Source organism: Convolutriloba macropyga, chromosome 4, assembly GCF_964194025.1.
Source record: "Convolutriloba macropyga chromosome 4, txConMacr16.3, whole genome shotgun sequence".
In the NCBI taxonomy this organism is placed as follows: domain Eukaryota; kingdom Metazoa; phylum Xenacoelomorpha; order Acoela; family Convolutidae; genus Convolutriloba; species Convolutriloba macropyga.
Window position 1 is genome coordinate 53,673,832 of NC_134471.1, and position 14,004 is coordinate 53,687,835.

The 14,004-nt window shown below is 32.8% G+C and overlaps 1 protein-coding gene across 1 annotated transcript in view; it reads right to left on the bottom strand.

Annotated features, from left to right (window-relative positions):
• The window catches only part of LOC142337754 (uncharacterized), a 48,405-nt gene that overhangs the window by 28,511 nt on the left and 5,890 nt on the right, over nt 1-14,004 (bottom strand). Inside the window, exon 3 of the mRNA XM_075387250.1 lies at nt 3,024-3,109. Coding sequence (XP_075243365.1) covers nt 3,024-3,109 — 86 coding nt within the window. The remainder of the gene's footprint in view (nt 1-3,023; nt 3,110-14,004) is intronic.

Here is a 14,004-nt window from a genome sequence, read left to right on the forward strand (position 1 = left end):
TCGGGTTTATGTAAGAGTTATCATGCTAGTGATAATATACCAGGCCTATGTTTCCACATTTTATCCAGACGGCCATAGTGCGCGTTACACATAGTACACAAACTGTTTAAAAAATTGCGAAGTATACCATAATTTGCATTAGTGTAAAACATGTATTTGGAAGTGTAGAGCATTTGCAACATGTCCGTTACATTAAGTAGCAGTGAATGACTATTATGCCTATTTATTACTCATTGAACCTCTATTTTGTCCCAGTTCCAGTTAGTCCAGCCGACATTCAATTTCCGGTCTATGTACCAAAATCAACACAGTATCTAGTTCTCCCACCATAATAACACTACACTAACTTTATTCCTATATCTTTATAGCGCTATCTCCGTTACAAAAGTTGACTAATACAAGTTATAGCTTGCAGCTAACTATAACTAGGAGTCTACTAGTTATAAGTACTTCAGTACCCATCAAAGCAACTGTCCTCTAATTCAAAGTGTGAATAAACAAAAACAGGGTACGAGGGTACGTTGGTGCCCTAGTTCCATTCAAATTAGATTATCACTAGATATACACAACCGGGATATTGATTGTGTACAGTCCCCCACTGTCATTGCTCCCAATTTTGTTCATATCGAATAATAGGTCGCCTAATCGAAACGACGGCTGAATTATTCATTTGTGGTCATCCTAAAATCCACAACTTGCAGATTTTCTAAGGCTTTCAGAAGTTTCAGCGATATTCAAGAACCCAACATTGGTACCCATGACCTCGGGGGGAAATTTGAAAGATTATTACCAATCTTGATATTAAAACCAATACTGGTATTAAAATCTTAAAAATTTTTAAGAACAAGAATCACAGTCTCAGAAAACTCAAAATCCTATACATAAACGAATGCATTGTCAGTGCATTAAAACCTGCATGTTTTTTTCCCAGTTAATCTAGTTAATATGTTTTCCGGCGAAAATTATGCTGAGGGCACTAAATTTACAATGTTTACATTAAAGTTTACAATGGTGGTTTACTGTGGACATTATGATTGTTTACACCCCAAAGGAGGGGTTATTAGGAGAACCCTTGAGAAAGGTAACACGCAGAATTAAACCCACGTGGAAAAGGTACACAATAAATAATCAGTTCACAATCTAGTACAGCAGAGATTACACAAAAGAACAGGAAATTTGCAACTTGAACACAGAATCAATAATATCGCCGTAATTTGACCAAATTTAACCCAATCTTGGTATATTCTAACTACATAACCTATTCATTAGGTTTTGTAGAATTATAACCTATAGAAACTCAATTTATTAAATATTCCTAGCATAATTTCTCAAAAACCCAACTTCCCTAAATATGAAAACCATAGAACCAAACATGTTTCAGCTATAAATTTTTGCTAATATTCAGCATGAAATGTTTTGATAACAAATATAAAACTTGCACCAATTTCAACAAATTCAAATAAAATCTTTGCATATTCACTGTAGCTACAGAAGTAATTCATCAGAATTATGATTATAACCTAAATTTTAAAAAAACATCGATTTCGAAGACATTTATAAAAAGAACATTTCTTCGAGGTTCTGACAAAATCACAAAAATGTGTTTCAGCAGCAAATTTCTGCTAATATTTCGTCTTGAAATATTATGGTAACAATCGTAAAATTAAAGCAGCATTTGAAAAATCTCAAGGAGGCGATGAGAAAGAAAAGCACAGGGTTGAGAAAATGCTAGAAGGAAAAAGGAGTTGGTTCCCCTTCCCTTATTTATTTTTTCACACCCACAAGAGCAGTCTAAGTCAATAATATATATTTGATCACAAAAGAGGGAAGCATGAAAAAATTGATCTTTTCCAAATCCAGCACAGCTAGAGTGCTGGATTTATACCACGCACTCAAGCGAAAAAAGCACAAGAGCCGGTTCTATTTAAAAAAGCTACTTCAAACAGGAAGCGTTGTATAAATATGAATTATTAATTTTCTGGCTGTGTAAAATTCGTTTACTGCCAAATAAAAGCTTCAAATTCGGTCTACCTTAAGAAAAAGGCGGAAAGAATATTAAAGTTAAATATTTGAATGGGAAATACGCTTTTATCATTTTGTACATCTGCAAATCTTTGCACACACTGTGCGAACTAAATCTGACTATTCGCATAAATCTTTCATACTTCTTCGGCGCAGGTGCTTTTGGCCTTTTATCTAACTTGCCGTCCGATAATCGATAAAATAAAACAAATGACAGCAGCTTCTTTTTAATATCAATTCAACATTTTGATGACTCATGAAATTGGTAGTTAGTTTTATTAGATAGCGGTTAAGTACTGTAATATTTATGACCGCTTAACATTATTCAAGCAGGAATGTTGCGCATTGTTCAATGGGAACAGTAAATGACAAAAGAATATGCTTTCAATATAAATATCATAAAAGCAAATTGGAGAAAGAAATACTTCACTTTAGAAAAAGATTTCGCGCAAATACTACTAGAAATTTGTGTCATGGAGAAAAAGTCAACTTATTCAGGACACAAAAACAGTTCACAAAAAATAGCTCGCTATCTCTCCCTGTTGTATCATTATTTATTTGTGTTGCAACAAATTCTTTAATTTTTTTTAAATTCATTTTTCAAGCACAAAATTTAAGTTTAAAATTCAATCGAAAGCTTTTTCAAGAAATTTTGCTGCAAAATTCTAATACATTCGATAAAAATCAGTGTTTGCATTAAATGATGCAGCTTATTATTACTAACTTCATAAGTGTTAAAAATGCATGCTTACTTCAGCTGCCGAAACAGCAAATATTCAGCCATATAAAAAATAGTGCGGTTATCTAAGCAGATTTGCTTAAGTTACTTAAGCATCCTAAGTACAGATAACATAAAGGTACTAAAAACTTAGGTATTTTCTAACGAGTCTGCATGACTTGCGTACAAGACAGTTATGCCATCAAATAGGAAGAAGAAACTAAGTAGCTGTTCAGAATTTGTTGAATTGCTTGAGTTTGAGTAGGAGTTGAGTGAAACTTACGTATTGGACAGCCTGCTTTGATCCTGAGAAGGCAGCCAATCGGAGAGCACTCTTGCCACTGCTGTCCCGTTCATTCACATCAGCACCTGAACATCACATACATACATACATAATAGATACATACTCACAATACATAACTCAATGCTCATTACTGTTTGAAATGAAAGCTTTCATTTAGTAATTGTTGTTTCAAGACATCCACTTGAAAAGGCTAACGCTGCGCTGAAACTCTGAGAACTTTCACCCGACCGTTTGATTACTGATTAAAAGTCATTTATATAATACACTACTGTTAATTGTCTGAAATAAATATTTTGTCAAGGTTTGCACGATTATAAATATGCTGTGGAGTTTTAAGAAACCATAAAAAGTTTCAAACCAAAAGAACAAAACTCTCATTCGAGCAGACAGTCAAATACTTTGCAAATTATCTGAAAATTCTTTTTTATATTAGAAAAGATTAAAAAATAGTTTTGATGTGAACATGATAAAGGCATTTAACTAAGTTTATCTGAACGATACCAGCCTTCATCTAAACGCTATTTAGCCAACATTAATCATGTTATTACTTCAAAACCAATTTAAACCACCAAATATGTTCAAATGACTCTATCTTGTAGAACGTAGGCCGCCAATTTGGTTGTAAAACCCTTTCAATCATAAGAAATAGAACTTTCGCATACTCATAAACTAACACCATTACAATCGATGGTCATTAAAATTGGTACTTGACTTCAAATCTTGGTTTGGTACACATTTGTCGAAAACATTAGAATATGATTAATTCATTCCGGTTATGGCGACATGCTTTAGAGATTTTACATGTGCTTTTAGTTACTCGTCAAAAATATAGACGGATCTATTCAAGTTCTATTTTAATGTCAAACTAATTAACGTTACTTAGCATAGCCGTAAAATCGCTTGCGTAGCTCTCGCAAATAAAAACATCACAAAAACACATTAACACGGAAAATATTTGACTAGTAATAGATTTTATTTTCCTCTCTTTCGCTTTTCCAGGCATACAGATACATGTAAAGCGCTCTAGTATAATTGCTTTGGAGCTATCAGGGGGAGACTGATTTTCCAAATTACACAAAAGTAGGAAAAATTTTGAGCTCAGGAAAAAGAAGGGGGAAACATAATCGTTGCTGTATGCATGATTAGAGCCATTTCCCACATTTTCCCCTCTCCCTCAGTCGTCATATTTTCCTATAACTCCCACTTTGCCTTAAATTCTACATTTTCACTTACCATCGCCCGAAATAAATTAGGTGTAACTAATGCTTTCTCAGATAGCGCAACGGAATAACGGTCACTTGTCGTAAAAAGAGAACATTTAGGGAAATAGGACACACTAAAATTGTGTTACATTTCAACATGAAAGTTGAAATTTGCTTTTAAATTGATGCAATGCACCTTTTGAACATTGGAAAGTCGTCGCCGCTTGACCCAGTTAACAATAATGCAATTGAAAGCACTAACCTCCCTCACAAATTTCAGTAAAGCAAGGTTAAAAACCCACGAACATTGAAGAAATCCCAGCCCAATCCCCTCCCCCAAAAACTATGCAACAAGGCTACATCCAATAGCCCAATCATGTCCCAAAAAAGTACCGAACGATATAGTGAAAAAAGTATCGGATTTATCATACACACACTGGCAAAAAAACTCAATAAGTTATGACTAGGATTTTAATCATTTAAACTGATATGTGGTTCATAATTTGGACAGGAAGCAATAAAAAATTTAAAGATCATTTCAAAATAAACCTGGTCAAAGAGGCTCGGCAATGTTCGTTTGCACATAAAGTTCCGACCCCGCTCATCCAAATTTTTGGCATAAATGTCTACCAAACAAACAACCGATAGTATTCCAATTTAATAATTTATGAACAAATATATTTTCAAATAATTTTCAAACAAATGTATGAACAAAAAGATCGCCTCCAACGCCAATAACTCAGTGGAGTAAAAAATGTTGCATTAGATTGATGAGATCAGCCATTATTAAGAAATCAAGTCAAGCCGAACGACAAAATCAAACAAAAACAACAAACATTAATTACATCCAAAATTTATGTCCGCTTTTTAAAAAAAAATATTTATTAACCTCAAAATCAAAATAGCGCCAGATAAAACTGAAACTAAACAAATTAACCTGTACTTCAATAGAAAAGATATGGGACTACTCCATAAAAAGGCTTGGCAAAAATTAGACAAAAACGAAAAAAATACAGCAAAACCAAAAAGAAAATTGGCTTATACTTTTAATAACAATTAATTTCAAAGTAATGAAAACAATTAGCTAGCTAATTAAAACATCCCATATGCCATTCTATAGAGGCTTATGATCACAGAAGCCTCTATAGAATGGCATTAAGACTTGTCATTATACATTTTTGATTAGGTTACAAGAAGAACAAACAAATAGAGACAACAAACAAAAATTAATTAAAACTTGCCAGAAAACGCTGTCGAAGCAATAAAGCCATATTTGGCGCCTCAAAATATGTTAAATTGAGACCTGAACACCAAAATTATATAGCTTTTTTTACTCGTCTAAAGAAAGCGCTTGCTCTTATTATTCTGAAACTGTCTTATGTCTACAAAAAGAACATCAAATAGACAAAAAAAAAATACTTTAATCGTTTTTGTGAAAAACCCGTGTTGTAGCCAGTAAATTCATAACGAATTCCTTCGAAACATTAGAATTTGTACAATTGCCACCTTCCTCTGAAAACAATACTGTCATATGCGATCTGTATTTAACGAGACTAGGTAACACAGACAAAAAAGAACAAAAACGCAAAGTTAAAAAGTTTTTTTTATTTTTGAAAACAATTGTTTTCAAATTCACGAGGCCATCAGCTGTCTACTCGAATCAGAACTTTTCCTTAATAGAAAGCCAAACAAATTGATCATCATCCATGAAATTTTATACGACTTAAATGACAAAAATAAACCCGACAGTTAAAGACAAATGTAAAATTCAAATAATTCTTCGAGAAACGGGTGTCTCGAAGCCGTTAAAACCATATTCTATGCTTTTAAAGACTTTTCTATGCTCCCTTTTGCATTTTTTTAAAGCTAATAAGGTAATATGTGAACTTTGAATTAGGTGATAACGTCAGAAAACGAGAAAAAAAAATAAAAAGGGGCCAATGCCTAAAAATCGAAAAATTTTGTGGAATCTAGTTGTATCAAAACCAGAAAACCATAAATTAACGCTTAATACCGCAAAAAAAGGTCAAATTCAAATTCAGTGCAAAAAAGAGGAAGAAGAAACATGCTGTCTTTGCTGGCACTAAGCCACATGTTTACCAAATCAAGAGAAAAATTGTTGCCAGTTTCAATTAGTCATTGTTTGTTTAAAAAACAAACTTTTTTAATAGTCAAAACGACCATAATCTTTCGAGTAAAGAAAATAGATACATTAAAATTCGGATATGCGTAGGCAGCCAATTGGAGCTATCAACAGTGAGCTTTGATTTCAAATGTTCTGTTCTTTGATTAACTTAAAAGACTTTTTTAAAAGACCGACTCATTACAACCCCATTTATTTTCGAATTATAACAGTCCAAAATTGACCAGAACCCGGCCTTGCTATTGTTGCTTGTTAATTAAGAAAACTCAATTGTTTGGAATGAAATAGATCTTGATAATTTGTTAGTTAAAGATCAACAATAACTGCTGCGTTTTTGATAATCATAGAGTAAAGCTAGCAAAAAAATTAATTCCAGAATACTCTCAATGAAAGAGGAAGCAAAACTGGCTCCTTTTCTAGTTTACAAGGATTGCTTAAAAGATTTCGTGAGAGTACTTCTAGCAAATTTAATCAAAGTGGACTAAAGTAGCCCACTTCGGGCAATTTTTGTTGAAAAATGCTGAATTTTGAAATATTCAGCCAAAATTTTAGCAAAAAATTAAATCAAAAGAGTCGACAAACTTTTTTGACTCTACAATTAAGATCAACAGTACTATTGTTAACAATTTTTACACATTTTACCAAAATTGACAAAATTTTGGGCAAAAATTCCGGAAAACATGGAAAAAAATTGGGTCTAACATTCACAAATCGGTCTAATATTCACAAAAATTTAAACCACGATAACTCACGTTAGAAAACTTAATTTAAAAAATCTTTTTAATTCCATATTCTACGCTGGAGGGGCTTTTCAATGATACCACTCACAACTCTCTTCGGTTAATATACCGATCGGTCAAAATTGTTTGAACAAAAAAAACCCATTTGAGTATATAGTTCCTCCCCTCAAGAGGGGTCGGAACAAAAAGATTCTCAGTAATAGTGAAAGCATGCGACAAAAAGATTCTCAAAAATAGTAAAAGCATGCGAAAAAAATGATGAGACAAATTATACTAAGCACACTGTACATTTTTCTCTACAACTTATTGACAATACATGTGGTCATGTTTCATGTACCCCAAAAGTTTTATGCCAAAAGAGTCCGAAACATAATTCAAACAAAGAGATTCACGGACAAAGCACTCCATAAAACCCCTTTCTACTGAAATGTCAATTTTATTTACATCGTATTTAAATTTGAAGATTAAATCAATTCTATTGTGAATATTTCATCAGCTTTTAATCTCATTGAACACGTTGAGAAAATCACCTGCTTTGAAGGTAAAATGTCAGTTCATTCACAAGACATTTAGTTGATCAAAGCATGAAAAATCGGTCAACGAACTGCTTAACTGCGTCAGATAAGAAATATTTCACGTCTTAATCACCAGAAGAAATTTTAGTTCCATTTTGGTTACGTTAAGTGAATTCGATTCAAGCAAAACTGGCTCCTTTTCTAGTTTACAAGGATTGCTTAAAAGTTTTCGGGAGAGTACTTCTAGCAAATTTAATCAAAGTGGACTAAAGTAGCCCACTTCGGGCAATTTTTGTTGAAAAATGCTGAATTTTGAAATATTCAGCCAAAATTTTAGCAAAAAATTAAATCAAAAGAGTCGACAAACTTTTTTGACTCTACAATTAAGATCAACAGTACTATTGTTAACAATTTTTACACATTTTACCAAAATTGACAAAATTTTGGGCAAAAATTCCGGAAAACATGGAAAAAAATTGGGTCTAACATTCACAAATCGGTCTAATATTCACAAAAATTTAAACCACGATAACTCACGTTAGAAAACTTAATTTAAAAAATCTTTTTAATTCCATATTCTACGCTGGAGGGGCTTTTCAATGATACCACTCACAACTCTCTTCGGTTAATATACCGATCGGTCAAAATTGTTTGAACAAAAAAAACCCATTTGAGTATATAGTTCCTCCCCTCAAGAGGGGTCGGAACAAAAAGATTCTCAGTAATAGTGAAAGCATGCGACAAAAAGATTCTCAAAAATAGTAAAAGCATGCGAAAAAAATGATGAGACAAATTATACTAAGCACACTGTACATTTTTCTCTACAACTTATTGACAATACATGTGGTCATGTTTCATGTACCCCAAAAGTTTTATGCCAAAAGAGTCCGAAACATAATTCAAACAAAGAGATTCACGGACAAAGCACTCCATAAAACCCCTTTCTACTGAAATGTCAATTTTATTTACATCGTATTTAAATTTGAAGATTAAATCAATTCTATTGTGAATATTTCATCAGCTTTTAATCTCATTGAACACGTTGAGAAAATCACCTGCTTTGAAGGTAAAATGTCAGTTCATTCACAAGACATTTAGTTGATCAAAGCATGAAAAATCGGTCAACGAACTGCTTAACTGCGTCAGATAAGAAATATTTCACGTCTTAATCACCAGAAGAAATTTTAGTTCCATTTTGGTTACGTTAAGTGAATTCGATTCAAGCAAAACTGGCTCCTTTTCTAGTTTACAAGGATTGCTTAAAAGTTTTCGGGAGAGTACTTCTAGCAAATTTAATCAAAGTGGACTAAAGTAGCCCACTTCGGGCAATTTTTGTTGAAAAATGCTGAATTTTGAAATATTCAGCCAAAATTTTAGCAAAAAATTAAATCAAAAGAGTCGACAAACTTTTTTGACTCTACAATTAAGATCAACAGTACTATTGTTAACAATTTTTACACATTTTACCAAAATTGACAAAATTTTGGGCAAAAATTCCGGAAAACATGGAAAAAAATTGGGTCTAACATTCACAAATCGGTCTAATATTCACAAAAATTTAAACCACGATAACTCACGTTAGAAAACTTAATTTAAAAAATCTTTTTAATTCCATATTCTACGCTGGAGGGGCTTTTCAATGATACCACTCACAACTCTCTTCGGTTAATATACCGATCGGTCAAAATTGTTTGAACAAAAAAAACCCATTTGAGTATATAGTTCCTCCCCTCAAGAGGGGTCGGAACAAAAAGATTCTCAGTAATAGTGAAAGCATGCGACAAAAAGATTCTCAAAAATAGTAAAAGCATGCGAAAAAAATGATGAGACAAATTATACTAAGCACACTGTACATTTTTCTCTACAACTTATTGACAATACATGTGGTCATGTTTCATGTACCCCAAAAGTTTTATGCCAAAAGAGTCCGAAACATAATTCAAACAAAGAGATTCACGGACAAAGCACTCCATAAAACCCCTTTCTACTGAAATGTCAATTTTATTTACATCGTATTTAAATTTGAAGATTAAATCAATTCTATTGTGAATATTTCATCAGCTTTTAATCTCATTGAACACGTTGAGAAAATCACCTGCTTTGAAGGTAAAATGTCAGTTCATTCACAAGACATTTAGTTGATCAAAGCATGAAAAATCGGTCAACGAACTGCTTAACTGCGTCAGATAAGAAATATTTCACGTCTTAATCACCAGAAGAAATTTTAGTTCCATTTTGGTTACGTTAAGTGAATTCGATTCAAGCAAAACTGGCTCCTTTTCTAGTTTACAAGGATTGCTTAAAAGTTTTCGGGAGAGTACTTCTAGCAAATTTAATCAAAGTGGACTAAAGTAGCCCACTTCGGGCAATTTTTGTTGAAAAATGCTGAATTTTGAAATATTCAGCCAAAATTTTAGCAAAAAATTAAATCAAAAGAGTCGACAAACTTTTTTGACTCTACAATTAAGATCAACAGTACTATTGTTAACAATTTTTACACATTTTACCAAAATTGACAAAATTTTGGGCAAAAATTCCGGAAAACATGGAAAAAAATTGGGTCTAACATTCACAAATCGGTCTAATATTCACAAAAATTTAAACCACGATAACTCACGTTAGAAAACTTAATTTAAAAAATCTTTTTAATTCCATATTCTACGCTGGAGGGGCTTTTCAATGATACCACTCACAACTCTCTTCGGTTAATATACCGATCGGTCAAAATTGTTTGAACAAAAAAAACCCATTTGAGTATATAGTTCCTCCCCTCAAGAGGGGTCGGAACAAAAAGATTCTCAGTAATAGTGAAAGCATGCGACAAAAAGATTCTCAAAAATAGTAAAAGCATGCGAAAAAAATGATGAGACAAATTATACTAAGCACACTGTACATTTTTCTCTACAACTTATTGACAATACATGTGGTCATGTTTCATGTACCCCAAAAGTTTTATGCCAAAAGAGTCCGAAACATAATTCAAACAAAGAGATTCACGGACAAAGCACTCCATAAAACCCCTTTCTACTGAAATGTCAATTTTATTTACATCGTATTTAAATTTGAAGATTAAATCAATTCTATTGTGAATATTTCATCAGCTTTTAATCTCATTGAACACGTTGAGAAAATCACCTGCTTTGAAGGTAAAATGTCAGTTCATTCACAAGACATTTAGTTGATCAAAGCATGAAAAATCGGTCAACGAACTGCTTAACTGCGTCAGATAAGAAATATTTCACGTCTTAATCACCAGAAGAAATTTTAGTTCCATTTTGGTTACGTTAAGTGAATTCGATTCAAGCAAAACTGGCTCCTTTTCTAGTTTACAAGGATTGCTTAAAAGTTTTCGGGAGAGTACTTCTAGCAAATTTAATCAAAGTGGACTAAAGTAGCCCACTTCGGGCAATTTTTGTTGAAAAATGCTGAATTTTGAAATATTCAGCCAAAATTTTAGCAAAAAATTAAATCAAAATAGTCGACAAACTTTTTTGACCCTACAATTAAGATCAACAGTACTATTGTTAACAATTTTTACACATTTTACCAAAATTGACGAAATTTTGGGCAAAAATTCCGGAAAACATGGAAAAAAATTGGGTCTAACATTCACAAATCGGTCTAATATTCACAAAAATTTAAACCACGATAACTCACGTTAGAAAACTAAATTTAAAAAATCTTTTTAATTCCATATTCTACGCTGGAGGGGCTTTTCAATGATACCACTCACAACTCTCTACGGTTAATATACCGATCGGTCAAAATTGTTTGAACAAAAAAAAACCCATTTGAGTATATAGTTCCTCCCCTCAAGAGGGGTCGGAACAAAAAGATTCTCAGTAATAGTGAAAGCATGCGACAAAAAGATTCTCAAAAATAGTAAAAGCATGCGAAAAAAATGATGAGACAAATTATACTAAGCACACTGTACATTTTTTCTCTACAACTAATTGACAATACATGTGGTCATGTTTCATGTACCCCAAAAGTTTTATGCCAAAAGAGTCCGAAACATAATTCAAACAAAGAGATTCACGGACAAAGCACTCCATAAAACCACTTTCTACTGAAATGTCAATTTTATTTACATCGTATTTAAATTTGAAGATTAAATCAATTCTATTGTGAATATTTCATCAGCTTTTAATCTCATTGAACACGTTGAGAAAATCACCTGCTTTGAAGGTAAAATGTCAGTTCATTCACAAGACATTTAGTTGATCAAAGCATGAAAAATCGGTCAACGAACTGCTTAACTGCGTCAGATAAGAAATATTTCACGTCTTAATCACCAGAAGAAATTTTAGTTCCATTTTGGTTACGTTAAGTGAATTCGATAGGTGGTTACGCAAGCGTGGAGAAAAATAAGATTTATAGGACACCATTTTTCACTTTAATCAGACGTTGGAGATAGTGGAGATGACTAAGATATGAGTAAATAGAAGGTAAAAGAACGACCATCAAATAATTCTCAAAGGATTTAGGAAAAGGTTGAAATAGAACGGAATTGCAAATAGTTCCGGTATTAAATAACAAAAAAATATTCATCCCTCATTAAGGCCGCATTAATATCTAATTCAAACAGCCTCGCCCAGAGGAATACAAGAAATTTTGCATATTTCTATCCACAAAGAAGTGACGAGATCATACAAATGAAAGTTTCCTTTTCATTACAACAAGAGAATCATTGTTAATAACGATATAGAAAAGCGAACACGGTAAAATTTGTCTCAATGGATAAAGAAGTTATGTTGATGACAGTTTAACTGCTCGCAACCAGATGTCATTCAATACGTGACAGTCGAACAAACTGCACAGAAGCCAATACTATCGCAAAGCAAGAAAAGAAACACCGTTATACTTTTTCTAATTTGCCTTTAAATTTAGAAAATTTTGGTTCAGATCACAGAATAGAACAGACATATTATAACATGTGCAAGTGCTTGCACAATTTGTCACAAACTCAAAACAAGTTTTCACGGTAACTTTTTTGTCCATTAATTTCTTTACAAAGTGTATATATTCCCAGATACTCAGCAAATGACAAAACGTTTAAAAAACTAGCTTAACATAGTGATGGACTACTTATGGGTCATACAGACAACCATATACCTGACGGACTTTGAGGTCAATATTTTCGTAAACAATAAAAGTCAAAAAAATTTAAGAAATGTTTTATGCCGTATTGAATTAAAACCGTTTCTTACAAAGGGTGAACACGTCGAGGGTCAAAGACTAGCACAATGGTTGATCGCTTTTTGGAAATTTTTCCCCGACTACTCAAATGGATTCCATGTGGAACCCAAAATGTTTTCTGATGTTGCACGAAATAATTAATAAGCCTTAAATGATTTTTGTCAATGGCAACTCATCACAAAAGTAACAATAAAAGCAGGATTGATAACAAAGTTAAAAAAGCAACAGCAAAGAAACAAATGCTCTATCAAAGGTCAATAATTTCCAAGGCCGACTATTCGAAAAAAAAAAATCAGGAACAATGCAAGAGGGTACAAAATATGGACAGAAACAAGATCAAAGAAACAAGATGGAGGGGACAGGTCGAAGGTCAAAGACTAGCACAATGCTTGATTGCTTTCTGGAAATTATTCCCTGACAACATCTGTTAAACAAACATCACTGATCATTGCATAGTATTCTGCTGTTTTAATTGTACCTCAGAAATGAGTGAGGAACAATACGTCAGATAATCTCGCAAGTGGTCCAAACTGTTTACTCAGGGAAATCATAAGCACATCAAAAATTTTCTAAGCTACGATCTAATTCAAATGGATTCCACATGGAACAACTAATAGGTTAACAAATGTTTTCTGATGTTGCACGAAACATTTAACCATGCTTTAAATGCTTTTCTGCCAATGGCAACGCGGCATAAAAGTTACAGCAAATGCTGGATTGATAACGAAGGTTAAAAAACAGCAGCAAAGAAACAATTGCTCTGTCAAAGGTCGATAATTTTCAAGAACGATTAATCGAACAGATATCCGGAACAAAGCAAGAGAGTTGAAAATATGGACAGAAACAAGATAAGAGAATTTTATCAAAAAAAATTGACGGAACCTGACATATATAAAAGATCGTTTTTTGCTCTTTGTGAAGAGCTGAATGACAGGAACCAAAGAACAGTAAACCAGATCTCAATATTGATTAAAAAAAATTTCGCAAACATTGGTAAAAATCTTAAGAAAAAACTAACACAAAAAAAACTGTCAAGATCATACAACACTAGGAGAGCATGTTTTTAATACCCAACATCAGCGCAGGAAATTAGGGAAGCAATAATGAAATCGAAAGCAAGTATAGTTTTGATTGCCATGAACAGAACTTTTAACTTTGCTC